This window comes from Triplophysa dalaica, chromosome 3 (assembly GCF_015846415.1).
Source record: "Triplophysa dalaica isolate WHDGS20190420 chromosome 3, ASM1584641v1, whole genome shotgun sequence".
Taxonomy (NCBI): domain Eukaryota; kingdom Metazoa; phylum Chordata; class Actinopteri; order Cypriniformes; family Nemacheilidae; genus Triplophysa; species Triplophysa dalaica.
Window position 1 is genome coordinate 13,010,693 of NC_079544.1, and position 14,145 is coordinate 13,024,837.

The 14,145-nt window shown below is 37.1% G+C and overlaps 1 protein-coding gene across 2 annotated transcripts in view; it reads right to left on the minus strand.

Moving 5' to 3' along the window:
- slc44a5a (solute carrier family 44 member 5a) overlaps positions 1-14,145 on the minus strand; it is a 51,902-nt gene that overhangs the window by 1,580 nt on the left and 36,177 nt on the right. The window contains exons 3-21 of one of the 2 annotated variants that reach the window (XM_056744388.1): positions 12,866-12,939; positions 9,050-9,134; positions 8,110-8,194; positions 7,840-7,968; positions 5,060-5,120; positions 4,762-4,885; positions 4,291-4,374; positions 4,006-4,118; positions 3,614-3,745; positions 3,431-3,530; positions 3,006-3,098; positions 2,639-2,726; positions 2,023-2,285; positions 1,846-1,940; positions 1,057-1,160; positions 851-924; positions 705-775; positions 450-538; positions 259-343 (exon numbers count right to left, since the gene is read on the minus strand). In XM_056744388.1, the coding sequence (XP_056600366.1) occupies positions 259-343; positions 450-538; positions 705-775; positions 851-924; positions 1,057-1,160; positions 1,846-1,940; positions 2,023-2,285; positions 2,639-2,726; positions 3,006-3,098; positions 3,431-3,530; positions 3,614-3,745; positions 4,006-4,118; positions 4,291-4,374; positions 4,762-4,885; positions 5,060-5,120; positions 7,840-7,968; positions 8,110-8,194; positions 9,050-9,134; positions 12,866-12,939 (1,949 nt within the window). Of the gene's footprint in view, positions 1-258; positions 344-449; positions 539-704; positions 776-850; positions 925-1,056; positions 1,161-1,845; positions 1,941-2,022; positions 2,286-2,638; positions 2,727-3,005; positions 3,099-3,430; positions 3,531-3,613; positions 3,746-4,005; positions 4,119-4,290; positions 4,375-4,761; positions 4,886-5,059; positions 5,121-7,839; positions 7,969-8,109; positions 8,195-9,049; positions 9,135-12,865; positions 12,940-14,145 lie in introns of those variants that run through there. The other variant, XM_056744389.1, reaches the window with a different exon arrangement.

Below are 14,145 nucleotides of genomic sequence, written 5' to 3' on the forward strand. Positions count from 1 at the left end.
TTTTATCTATAATTTAAAATAAGTGCTTCAAAATCCTTTCAACAGTATTAAGCTGTATATTTTCCCCCAGACAGTCCAAAAGTACATTTACAGGACATTCATAAACTTAAATGCATATTTTAGAATTTTCAGAGGTTAATTTACAATATGTTCAGCTCATAACAGCTATTTTAAACACTGTAAAGTTTTATTAGTTTTAACAATTCAACATTATCAATATAATTTCCAATTTATCCTATTGCAAGCTGAAATACTTACAGAAACAAAGGAACAACGTGTCCACGCACATTGCATAGATGCTGAAAAAGCTGTGCGCAATCAAATAGGAACCGAATATTACTGTCTGTCAGGGAACGAAAGAACAGCCAGTCAAAATACCATCTGAACAAGCAACTCTTGTAAGTCTAAAAAATACTAAATTGTAACATAAATAAAGAGTAATTTCTTACCAGGAGAGGCACGCAGTAGTAATTCAACACTGGAACTTCGTCTTGGATGATGGGTATTTTGCGTGTAAAGAGCAGAAATGCAATGACACCTGTAAGACAAATGATGGACAGCTCAGCCACAATGCCCAGAAGACTGCTTCAATGTTCAGTGTGTGCTTTGCACTCTTACGCCCCCTTGTGGTCAATTACTACATGCTCAAATAATGCACCGAAGAGAAAAAATAAATAGAGATATTGTGATTCACCAACACTCACCAACACTTCCTGCTATCAACAGTTTTCCCAGAAAGAGCAGAAAGTCTGTCACTTTATCTAACACTGCCACCCTGCAGTACACAAGACGAAATTCAGTAACATCAAAATACTCATCCAGCCTCTAGTGCACGAAAATACACACTCACCTCACTACATTCCTCATAAATAAATAGAACGCCTCCCTCGCTGAAGTGCAAAAGTTCTTTCCGTAAATGGCAATCTAGAGTGAACACACACATACTGTGTAATGTAATCACATCAATACAGTGATGTTACACTGAGTAGCACTAAGTGTTTCTGGTATTTCTAAGCCCGCTTGTTTGTATTGAAAATAACGGAATGGGTCTCTTACCATGATATAAGCATTCCTATTTATGAAGCGTATAAATCGTTCCAGACACCAGAAGCAGCATTTCAGACAGCAGAGCAGAAAACGTGCAAGCACATTGTGAGCTCCTAAACACACAAAAACAATCAACAAACAGCATGTGATTAACTTTCATCAGTCACACTGCAGTGCACTGATCTCAAATAAATCATTCTGTATCTACAGCAAATTGTCTTGCAAAAAGCCAATAATCTATTATGATTCCAAAATATTGAATAGGACAATTCACCCAAAAATAAAAATTCTGTCATGATTTTTTTATCGTGAGTTGTTCCAAATCTGAATACATATTTCTTTCTGATGAATACAGAGAAGGATATTTGGAAGAATGCTTGTAACCAAAACAGTTCTTGGCCCTATAGGAAATATTGCATAATACATTTCTTTGTTCTGTGGCACAAAAATGAAAATATTTGAAGAATGTAGGAAAGCAAACAGTTCTGGGGCACTTTTGACTACAATTGTAATTTTTCCTACTATGGTAGTCAATGGTGGCCAACTGTTTGGTTACAAGCAGTCTTCCAAATATTTGTCTCGGTGTTCCTCCGAACGAAGAAATTGATAAAGATTTGGAACAACTTGAAGTGAGTACATGAAGACAAAACTTTAATATGTGGGTGAACTGTTCCTGAATACAGTATGCAGTATTTTACGGAATACAGCATTTTGTTCTTTTAAAGCTTTTGTAGTTTATTGCACCTCTATTTATTAAATATCAATATTCCCTAATCACTACTTGTGAATATCACCAACCTTTCAGTTTGTGATCCAGGTACTCCAGTATGACACGCATGAGTTGAACCACAGCTAAGATGAGTGATCCAAATGCAAGAGACCCTGTGTGATACCTATGAACAGCACAGGTGAGTGTATATTAAGACACATTTTAAGCAAATCATTGCTTGGATATAGGGCACACTGAAGATGTACCGTAGAGCCCTGGCGAAGGAGGAGAACACTGGGCAGGGAGGGATGTCTGCAGGCTTCTTCTGGGCCCAGTAATAGGAGGCAAAAGCTCCAGCGATAGTGCACTGTCCCAGGGCAATGATGAAATTCACCAGCCAGAGGAAGACCAACAGATTGCAAAGCTCCAGGATAAAGATGTAGCGGTGGTACAGGCTCTCGCCTCCATAAAATGCGAAAAGACACTGAGCACCCGGACATTGCTTGGTGATGTTAGTTCTGTTGAAGTTCTGGTGGAAATAAACAAACACAAACAGCTTATTATATTCTATGAAATGTTTAGTAAAATACCTTATTTCTCAAATAGAGGTTCTGAACTATTAGTTGTACAAATGTCTGCTTGATTCTGTCTGCATAACTTAAATTTTCTTCTCAATAATACCAATTTAATGCATTCTGCATGCTAATACCGCTAGTCTGAACTGTTAAAAGTGACACATTTTAAAACACATTGTGATGAATTTCACGATAAGATTATTAAAAATTAACTAGAAACAGATTTTAAAATTATTCACTGTTGAGAAAAAATAGTAATAAAGTCAGTATTATTGTTTTGTTAAATTTGGAACAGCAAAGGTCTCACCTCAGGACTGCAGGTCAGATTCGTATACTTGCAGTTGTGAAGAGGTGATGTAACTTTGTAAACAGCATCGCCAGAAGATGCAAGAAATCTTTGGACTTCATTAAGGACTTAATAAGCGAGACATTCCTAATTAACTTTAATATTGATATTCCCTCTTGCAAGAGAACTGATATTGATAATGTTACTAATGTTTACTGCTTTGATCCTTCCAGACATCAAAGATAGGAAGTTCAGATTAGTGGCTGTTACAATACTGCCATCTAGTGGACGTAAAAAGCGTAAATCTGTCTTGTCTAGTAACACATTTGAAAAAAGTAAGATTCTAACTCTAATCTATTTGTTCCAGCAATTTTAAATTGGGGGATACACTGCAGTCATGGCCCAGTAGGAGATACAGATAGCCAGCAGCACAAAGGTGATGATGGGATAGAAAAGAGCAGACGTGATGTAACTGATGGCCCTGCAGAGACAAACATATGAATGATAAAGAAAAGTAGGATATTCTTTTTGCACGTACATTAAATCATTTATTGACCCTCATGCCTTTCAAAACCTGTATTTGACTCCTTTCTTCTGTGGAACACAAAATAAGATATTTTGAGAAAAGTGGTTTTGTGTCTATACAATGGAAGTCAATGGATTCCAATGTTGTTTGCTTATCAGCATTCTCCAAAATATGTTCATTTGTGTTCTACAGAGAAAAGTCACACAGGTGACACGAGGGGGAGGAAATGATAAAATAATTAAAATTTTTGGGCAAAATATCCCTATAAGGAAGAGAAAGAGACTCACTTGCTGCCCTCCTTGAGCAGAGCGATAGCAATACGAACCCGTTTTCTCAGGAATATGAGCATGATGACTATAGAGGCTTCAGTCAGACCCAGGGTGACCACTGCGTAGAAAAGACAGCAGAACAAGTTAACAAGGAGGACAGTGGAAATCACAAAGCCATGACTTGCGGTCTTTGTGTCTCACAGAAGATGAGCCAGGTCTGGCTGAGTTGTAAATAGACGTGAAGATCCATCTGAAAGCCGATGTTAGAGATAGTGACATCGACCTCGGGGGTCTCCCTGAGATATGTGAACTCCCAGTAACAGTGCCATATGCCTACAAACAAAAGATGGATTTTAGAAATGATAATGCAGATTGATTTACTCCCATTTGAAAATATGTGTCTGTTTACTGACATATTCCTGCTAATGTTTTGCATGGCTGTTCAGAAGAATAAAAGGTTTGTCTTTACAATGATATGTTATTTAAAAAAGTTCAAACATTTTACAAATTATGTTTTATGTTAAGCTGAACTTCATGAACTTTTCCTACACTAACTTGACCAACATGACACAAGTACAGATATAAAAACTGACCATAGGCCACCAGCAGGATAACAGCGATGATGATGAACCAGAGGAGGAAGCCTGCGGTGAAACGCAGCATCAGGATGAAGATGAGACTGATGACCAGCGCTAGGACCAGCCCTCTGTCACACCAAAAATAAAAACTCATAAGTACAGTACACAAAAACATCAACAAATACATGTGTCATTTGGATAACACTACCATTAACCATTGTAAACAGTTTTGTTCAATAACATTATATGGTTAGATGCTCTGAACATCTTACTATATGTGCTGAGGTGAAAAGTGCTTACATCACTATCCAGTACCAAGAACTGGTATAATCCTCCACGATCTTCATTCCAACTTCCTTGGCCTCAAGGATACCTGTAATTCCACTGCAAAAAATGTGTCTATTACGGCTGTATGTGTGGAAACTGTCATTATCTGTAGCTATAGCTGAATTACAATCATGCTCATATAGTCATGACACACAGTTGCACTTGAAATCTTGCTTTAACGCATGTGATCGTGTCCATGATTAATGGGAAATGGAGTGTGCGGTTGGTTGCAATTTGCAACCTCGCCGCTAAATGTCATACACTGGACCTTTAAAGAACCCAGAGCATGTGGAATTTGGCTATTTAGAGAACAAAAACATTCACTTTCTTGAAATACACAACTGAATAGTGAAAAATGCATACTTTTAGAAAACTATTTGAAGAGACAAGACAAACAGTCAAATTGTGTGCAGTATGCCATCTGTAGTGTGTTGATATACATACTTAGCTGCATCCTTAAGTTCAGTCACACTTCTTGCTGTGTCCAGTGCATCTTTAAAAGCTGTTTTGTTAGCAACAGTTAATGTGCCATTTCTGGTCATAAAATCTGGGAAGCAACGCTGCAAAACTGCCAAGCAAAATAAATATGTCAGATATCCGTGAATACGTACTAAAACAGCTGCTCATGTACAATGCAAAGTCGCCCAAATTAGCTAAACCACAACTGTGATATACTTACAAGAAGTTCAATTGATCAAGTCACTAATAAAATAAGTAAAAGAAACACACAGACTGCACTTACATGGTCGGCTCGGCACTATCATTGACGGGCAGTCTTCATCTCTTAGAACTTGTGCAACAGACTGAAATGAGAAAACCTCTTTGCATCTGTACTGTATGTCAGCACTTTACTGTCAAAGCTGACCTGTGCCAAATACATGCCCAATAATGAAATACCTGACATATAATTGATTTAAAACAATTGCTGTTGGTGTCAAAATCAATTTACATACATCACCTGGACATCATGTCCCCATAATCTACTGTAAGTGCTGAATGGTCATATACAGCGGGGAAAATAAGTATTTGACGCATCAGCATTTTTATCAGTAAGGGGATTTCTAAGTGGGCTATTGACACAAAATTTCTACCAGATGTGATCATCAAGCCAAATATTGAATTCATACAAAGAAATCAGAACATTTAAGTACACAAGTTCAGTCATAATAAATAAAGTGAAATGACACTGGGAATAAGTATTGAACACACTTTATTTGATACTTTGTAGAAAAGCCTTTGTTGGTGATTACAGCTTCTAAACGCCTCTTGTATGGAGAGACCAGTTGTCTGCATTGCTCAGGAGTGATTCTGGCCCATTCTTCCACACAAATGGTCCTTAAATCGAAGGTTCCTTGGGCCTCTTTCATAAACTTTGATCTTCAGTTCTGTCCATAGATTTTCTATGGGATTAAGGTCAGGTGATTGACTGGCCCATTCAAGCAGCTTGATTTTCTTTCTTTGAAACCACTTTGTGTCCTTGGCCTTGTGTTTGGGGTCACTGTCTTGCTGAAATGTCCACCCTCTTTTCATTTTCAGCTTTCTGGTTGATGGCAGCAGATTTTTTATCCAGAATGTCCCGGTACATTTCTCCATTCATCCTGCCTTCAATAATATGAAGTCTGCCAGTACCCCTTGCTGAAAAGCAGCCCCAAACCATGATGCTTCCACCCCCAAACTTAACTGTTGGTATGGTGTTCTTGGGGTGGTGGGCAGTGCCATTTCTTCTCCAAACATGGTGTGTAGAATGACTGCCAAAAAGTTCAATTTTGCTTTCATCTGACCATACTATAGTCTCCCAATAATCCACAGGCTTCTCCAAATACTCTTTCGCAAACTTTAACCGAGCCTCAACATGCTTTTTGTTCAGCAATGGAGTCTTGTGTGGTGAGCGTGCATGGATGCCATGGCGGTTCAGTGCATTGCTTATAGTTTTCTTTGAAACAACAGTACCTGCTGATGCAAGGTCTTCCTGAAGTTCTGCCCGAGTGGTTCTTGGCTCTTGGAGAACTCTCCTGATTATTCTTTGGACTCCTTGGACAGGGATTTTACGTGGAGCACCTGATCGTGGCCGGTTTATGGTGAACTGATGCTCTTTCCATTTCCGGATAATGGCCCACACAGTGCTCACAGGAACATTCAGCATTCTGGAAATGCACCTATAACCATTCCCATCAAAATACTTTTCAAGGATAAGATTACAAAGATCTACAGAGAGTTCTTTGCTTTTACACATCATGAAGTCTTTCCTGTGTGCCTCCTAGGTAATGAGAAGGTGCTCCATCAATTAGGACTAAAGCAGCTGACATCAATTAGTACTGATAGGGGGCGGGGTTTCTCTCTAAATACTGACAGATTTCAGGTGATCTCCTGGCTTTCTATGCCATTTTGCAACTTGTTACCTTCATGTGTTCAATACTTATTCCCGTGTCATTTCACTTTATTTATTATGTCTGAACTTGTGTACTTAAATGTTCTGATTTCTTTGTATGAATTTAATATTTGGCTTGATGATTACATCTGGTGGAAATTTTGTGTCAATAGCCCACTTAGAAATCCCCTTACTGATAAAAATGCTGATGTGTCAAATACTTATTTCCCCGCTGTATACAGTATGTGACATCTCAAACAGCCTGTTAGCATACATCAGTTCATGTGTGAAGCATGTTAAATACGCCTTGAACAAAACCATCCAACAGCAAAAATACACTTCAAAGTGACGTCTTTAAAGCCCTGAGAGAGCCTGTGGAATTATCCTTGTCAGACTAGAGACAGCAGCTCACTTTCCTGATGCTTATGACTGTGATATACAAAACTAAAAGAGACACTGTTGAATTATTTTTGACAGTTCTTTGAAGAGATATACAAAATCAAATCTTTCAAATGCATGTTTTAGGTTAAATTGTATCACTTGGAGGTTTGGTATTATGTGTTATTTGAGTTTTTTCATAACTGTCAGCTTTGTTGGGTGACGTTATTCCTTAAAATGTAGCAGATAAAAATAAGCTTAAAAGAGACAACTGTTGACATACAGAACAGGTCTATACAAACAGTATAATGTGGATCATACAGCTCAGATCATTAAGTACTGAATCATCTAAAGAGAAATTGTTTCATATTAAAATGTTAACACTTTGACATCTGGTTGATATCTCTCTAGAATGGGATCTTGTTCTATGGTTAAAACTAAGAAAAGCAGTAGATAAAGTTTAAAGGTGATTTTTATTTAACTTCATTGCTAGCTATGACAAACAACTTTTTTTTGCTATTTTATTAAAATAATTATATTTTTATAATTTTGCATTTTTTATTGCATGGCCAAAGTGTGTAGCTTTATATTTGTCAAAGCGATAGACACATCATTAGTTGTCTATAGAGATACACAAGATTGGTTAGCAAATGAAAAACAACTTAACAGCCCATTTCCTCATTCTCTACACCTCTTGTTTCATATGTTTAACTCCAATTGGTGCCATTCCCTGTATTGAGCTCCACAAGAACTCATCTGGAACTTTAGTGATTTACCTTTTTGGGGTTGTTGAAGCCTGGTTTGCAGAATTGCTTGTAGTAGTTCCAGTGGCTCTTATTGAAACTATCCATGATCTGCATATCAGTGTAGGTGGCAAATCGATCTGGGCACTTGGAAACACACATCTAGTGATGGTGTAGAAAAAAACCTCATCTGTTTAGGGTTCTGATTTTCTGAAGTTTCTTTAATAACTGTCTCTCATATTAACAATAATGTCTGTTGATAATTCTATTAAATCTGATCTGAGAACAGATGCACAGTATGACCTGAGTAGTGGGGCACTGGAGGTTAATCAGGACAGACGGGCTGGCACATTGAAGTATGTTGAAGTAGAATAATATGGCTTTCTTTCTATGGAGAAAAAGACCAACATGTGAATCATATAGAGCCACTAAAACATCAGATCTACTCATATGCATTATATGTTGCTCTTCTATATTGAAAAATGTTAAATGATGACAACTTTTGTTGTTTGGCCAGTAGGTGTCAGTGGAGCTTTACACATTGTATTGTAGTAGAAATCACTTGCTTTTCTTTAAAAATGCATGTTCTTTGGTGCTTTTTATTCTTTATTGAAAGTCTCTGTAACAGTCAACCCTTCATTAAGACTAAATTCTCACTTTCATTAATGTATTTACTAGACACCACATCGTTGAATATGGGCATTCCCCATAAAATGAGATTGCTAGTGCTTTACCAGCTGAGCTAAAGGAAGAGAGTTTGCCCTGACCTGCTCAATAAATAAATCAAGAATGAAATGTTTATAATGGATGATAAAACCTCATTATGTTTGGACAAAGGACAGCATTAAGTGCTTGTGTCAGATACCCCCTACCCATAATCCCCTAAATCACAGAGGGCAATGCATCTCCTAATTAAGAACCGCAAAGATCAAAAATCTTCCTCTGCAGAGAAACATCTCTCTTTCTATAGCTGTGCATAACAAACACTCTTATCACTGTGCCCCAGCTTTCCTAATGAGCAGGTTTTTATTTTCCCCAAGGTTATGTGCTGCCAATCAACTCAAAACTCCACAAAAGGCAATTCTGCGCTATGTGATGTAGGTTTTTAACAGGCGTGAGAACAAGAACAATGCGCTTTAAATAAATAAAAGCATATGGACAGGCTGATGAAAATAGTTTTTTTTAATTGGATATTGTGTACTGTATGCTGTTTCTAACACAAAAGCGTAAAATTGACACTTACGCATTAGGGGTGCCCTTCTGCCCACAGAACTGACCCGTGCTGTCTGTGGGGTAAATCACTTTCCTTGGGTCCCCATGAATCCAAGCTATAACAAAGAGAGGTTAATATAGTCGATCAAACCTCTTAGTTTTACATCTTGTTTTAGTTAGACCTTAAGAGTTGGTGTTGTACATTTCAGCGCTGATCCTATGAATCTCTCCCAAGGAAATGCCGCCTTTCAATTGTACTTCAACAGCTATATTGGACCGGATGAGATCTGTTCAGGAGTGCAAAACCTGGGATCTTTTTAGATATTTAATGTGAGCATAAAATAATAACTTTCAGGACTTTGGGTAATAGGACTGTACAGCTCAGGACAATTAAACCCATAAATGGGGGATTAATTGATTTGTGAACCTCTCTGTGAAATCCAGGCTTAAATCTTATTTTGTAAGAGAATAAAAAGGTTTGCTTGCAATCATTTATTTAACTGACTTCAATCTTTGACATGGCCTTACGCAATATTAAAGATATCAAGGTTATATTTTCACAGAATGTTATTTTCATCATGTAGGATGATTTTATGTACAAAACATTAAATAAAAAAAGACTTTAGATGAGTTTTTATTGGCAGGGTCACATTTAATATATTAATTACAATATTGATATACAATATGATATTAATAAAGACTATAAACATAAAAAAAGAGAAAATAGAGAAAACCTAAAGCCAACCCATTTCAGTATCTTTGTAAACTGTTTTTAGCCTGAAGATTACCACAATGATAACACCTGAATATTAGATTGGATTACATTTTTAAGCAGTCTGTATTATGATAAATATATATATATATATTTTGGAGGATCATATACAAGTAAGTTAAATAACAGCCATGCACATTCAAAACGGCACTACACACTTCTAAAATCTCAAATTGTTCTGAATGAAACTGAACTGTAGAAATGCAACAGCTCTGTGTGAAGTCCCTTGATGAACGAAGTCTATTAAAGATGCATTTCACAGAGCTGTGAAATTACTTCACACTACAATGCCTCGCTTTAATGCCAGAGTTAAGCTGCAAAAACAACTTTGAATCTGGCCTTTGAAACTGTACCACTGTTTGCATGCAAAACAAAACTATTAGCAAAATACAAAATTCAACGAGTGAATATTATTATCTCTAAACGAAGCTATTTATGGTCTAATATGGATCAAAGACACAAGTAACATTTTCTCTTTGCCCACACAAATCTGCAGACATGACTGTCAGCGAGACCACAATTGTGTAACTAAAGGATGATGTCATTGGTGATTTCATCATTTTCCCTTAAGGTAGCAAGATTGGAGTGGGCTTTTTTGGGGGTTAAGGGATAGGATGACATCATTGTTTGCCAGGGGCAAAATGAAGTAATGCTATTATTGCCCCTCCCCAACCCCCCATTAGCATCAACACACTCCATTGGGTCCCAGACCGTCATGATGAGTGAGCTCATGCTGCAAGTTTAGACCACCATGCTACAAATAGTGATATAAAGTGATATAAAGGTAAAACTATTGTGTAAATGACTCATGGAGGGATTTGAGTAATGCAGCACTTTACTGAATGTATCGTCCATCGGCAGTGAGGCTAAATCTTTGTTGACATTCAAAACATGTACAGGCACTTGACATTGAGTACCACTATGGTCATGATGATATGGCCTATGTAGAAACACAGCAGCCTGTAGTTATCTCATCTCTGGCGCAGTTGCGCTCTACATCCACGGCAAACCTTCAAAGTGAATATAATTTCCCCTACCAATGGGAATATCACGCTGTGTGAAGCTTGCTGGAATCTGTATGTAGGGTTTTCAAACAAAGGGATCTGCGTGCCCCTGCCTTATTGCTTTTGAACTTCAAATTCTAACAGCCTATGCTATGAGCAGTGTTGGGAGTAATGCATAACAAAAGTAATGAATTACAGAAACCTATTACGTTTTGCTTTACACAGTAGTGTAAGGCATTACAAAGCAATTTCATTTGACACCAGAAAATAATTGGGCTAGTTTTCATTCCCTTTGGGCGGGTTTTGAGGGGCCATTGGGATACTTTCAGGTAGCTAGTTAGCAAGATCCCTGATGACAAGATAAGCTAATGTTTACATGTTGACTAGCTAGAATTCTATATAATCTAGTTAATTGATGGGATGGGACTATTTTGTATTTAAATACCTTAGATTTTTTGGGGGGTATTTAAATGTGTTTAATCTTAGTATTTTATATTTACAAACTAAAATACTTTTTGCCAATCAACCTTCTTATTACATTGCAGTTTTTCAAATACATCCATTTGAAATACAAAATACTATACATTTGTAACAGTATCTGTTAATCTTAATCTTAATATTAATCTTAGTATTTTGTTTTGTACAGCCTAGTTAAATAAAAAAATCAGCAGTCGAATAAAGAGGTTGATTGGCAAAAAGTATTTTGTATTTGGAAAATACAAAATACAAAGACATTTTTTTAGAATGTTAAGTTCTACTTCTGTAATTATTCTGGGGAAAGTAATTCAAAAGTAATACAGGAGTCATGTAACGTATTGCAATTCTGAGACAGTAATGTAAGGTAAGGGATTACTTTTAAATAACAATAACAAATCTGTAATGTATTACAGTTTGGAAATAACTTTCACAACACTGGCTACAAGGGTGTATTTGTGTCAGCATGACCATCAATTGACATCAGGAAAAGCCTGAATGAGTGGTGTTTGATGTAAGGGTATGGTGAAGTGATGCCACTTTCCAAACTTACTCCCAAGGTCTTTTCGTCCTTGAAACAAAGAGAGTACGCTAACAAAACAAAGCTGCCCCCGTTGGCAATGCTTCTGTCTTGCGTCAGCTTCAATGCTACAAGTGTAAAAAGTGCGGTGAGTGGTATTAGCACAAGTGTTAACTTTAGCCGTACTTTGATGTAGAGGGAAGAAATGTGGAGGAGCTCCTCGTGGGGTTGAGCATCATAAAATATTCATGTACGAGCTTACATCAGAGGAGCTGACAAGGAACGCAGAAGCCTTTGCTCTCCATCTCAAAAATATTCCTCACAAAGAGTGATGCTCTCTCGCTCTTTCTCTCATGCTCTCTCTCTCTTTGTGCCTTTTATCCTTCTTTAGCATCTTGAAACGTTGGATGTTGTTTCATTTGCTGTCTATGAGGTTGTTGAAGTTCATCTCTATTATGAGAAGTGGGGACGGTTCAGAATCAGAGGAGGAGGACTCACGTGATCAAAGGTTCTTATGTAGGTTTCTGCCCTGTTAGCAAGTATTTTAATCTTTTGGTGAGAGAAGTAATTAAAACCATTGTGTGATATAGAGCAATAAATTCAACCGGCCAACAGTTAAACTACCTTCATTATGGTTCGAACACAATTTGGGAGAAACCTTGTTGAACTACATGTTTAATAGCAAGATGGTAGTGTTAAGAAATGTTGCATCCAAAAATGCAAGATCTCTTATTATCACTTTTTTTTGCAGAGTTACAGCCACTGGGGCAGTATTTACAAAGGCGTAATATTTTACTTCAAGGTACTTCATTTATGTAAGTAGTTTGTTGTGTGGTTACCTATGCCAGTTTTGACTGACACAACGCTTAATGGCTTTGCAGCATAATCCTTGGCAATAGTCTGGATAACATTATCCCTTCTGTGAAATGCGCCCTCTATATCAAACTGAATATTGTACCTCTATTTTAATAGTGGCTCTTATTGTGGTGATCTAGCCCGACTGCTGCCGTTTACACCGCCGTAAAAAGAAATGATTACTATAAATTTCTTGTACAAGAAAGCAGATGCAGCACTTACCCACAATGCCCAGTGCAATGTAGCTGAAGATGACAATGATGAAGAGCACACAGCATAGCACATCCGTGCAGCCTCTGGAAAGACAAGACAATTAAAGAGTCTCATTTTATGAGCTTCAACCTTTTTTAAAAACTGCTCATAAAATATTTAGTTTGGATCTCCTGAGGTGCACCAATACCTGAGAAAGATTAAGATTATTTATCAGTTCTCACAAAAATAAAAAATCTGTCTTTATTTACTCACCCTCTAGTTGTTCCAAATCTGTATAAATGTCTTTGTTTTGATGAACACAGAAAGATATTTGGAAGAAAGCTTTTAACCAAACAATTCTTGGCCACCATAGACTACCATTGTAGAAAAATGCTTTATACATTTCTTTGTACTGTAATATCTTGAAGAATGTAGGAACGCAAACAGTTCTGGGGCACTTTTGACTACCATTGTGGCCAAGAACTGTTTGGTTACAAGAATTCTTCCAAATACCTTTCTCTGTTTTCATCAGAACAAAGAAGAAATTTATACAGATTTGGACCAACCCGAGGGTCAGTAAATGATGACACAATTTAAATTTTTGGGTGAACTGTCCCTTTAACAGCTCCAATCATCATTTGCCGAAATGACTCAAAATTGTAGATAGTCTCAGACAGACAGATGCACTCTAGAATCTTTTCTTGAGCCCTTTTGTTGTATAAATCCTGGGATGTAACCACAATGTAAAGTATGTGCTTGTGCCATATGTAGATTTATACTGTAGATATATATTTGGCATTATTAAACTCATTATTTTATTATGCGTTTATCGAAAGTGATTCCCAGTGCATTCAGGCACATTTTATCTGTTAGTTTGTTTCCTAGAAATCAAACCCATGATCTTTGTACTGCTAACCCAAGAATCAGAGCAACTGGAACACTTCATTACAGTGTTCGTGATAAAAGTGGTCATTCGATATGTTTTTTTTAATGGTTTTTGTATCTGGTCGCACAATCCTTTTTATAAGGCACTATGTAACCTTACAATCCAGATCAACATTTCTGGCTCTATCATGACTCCAACAAAATACAATAAAGAGTCAACGGTTTTACAATGCAGCATACAACTCGATCTTCTAAACATTGACTCTAAGCCGATGTGAAACATTGTTTATCAAGGCAGTAAGCTGAGAACATTTAGAGCGGCAAGGTCACATCTAACACATTTAATGCTGCAAAGATAGTGTCGCACATGCAAATTTTGACAAGGTCAACATAGTGACATATCTGCAGAGTACTGAGAAAGAGCA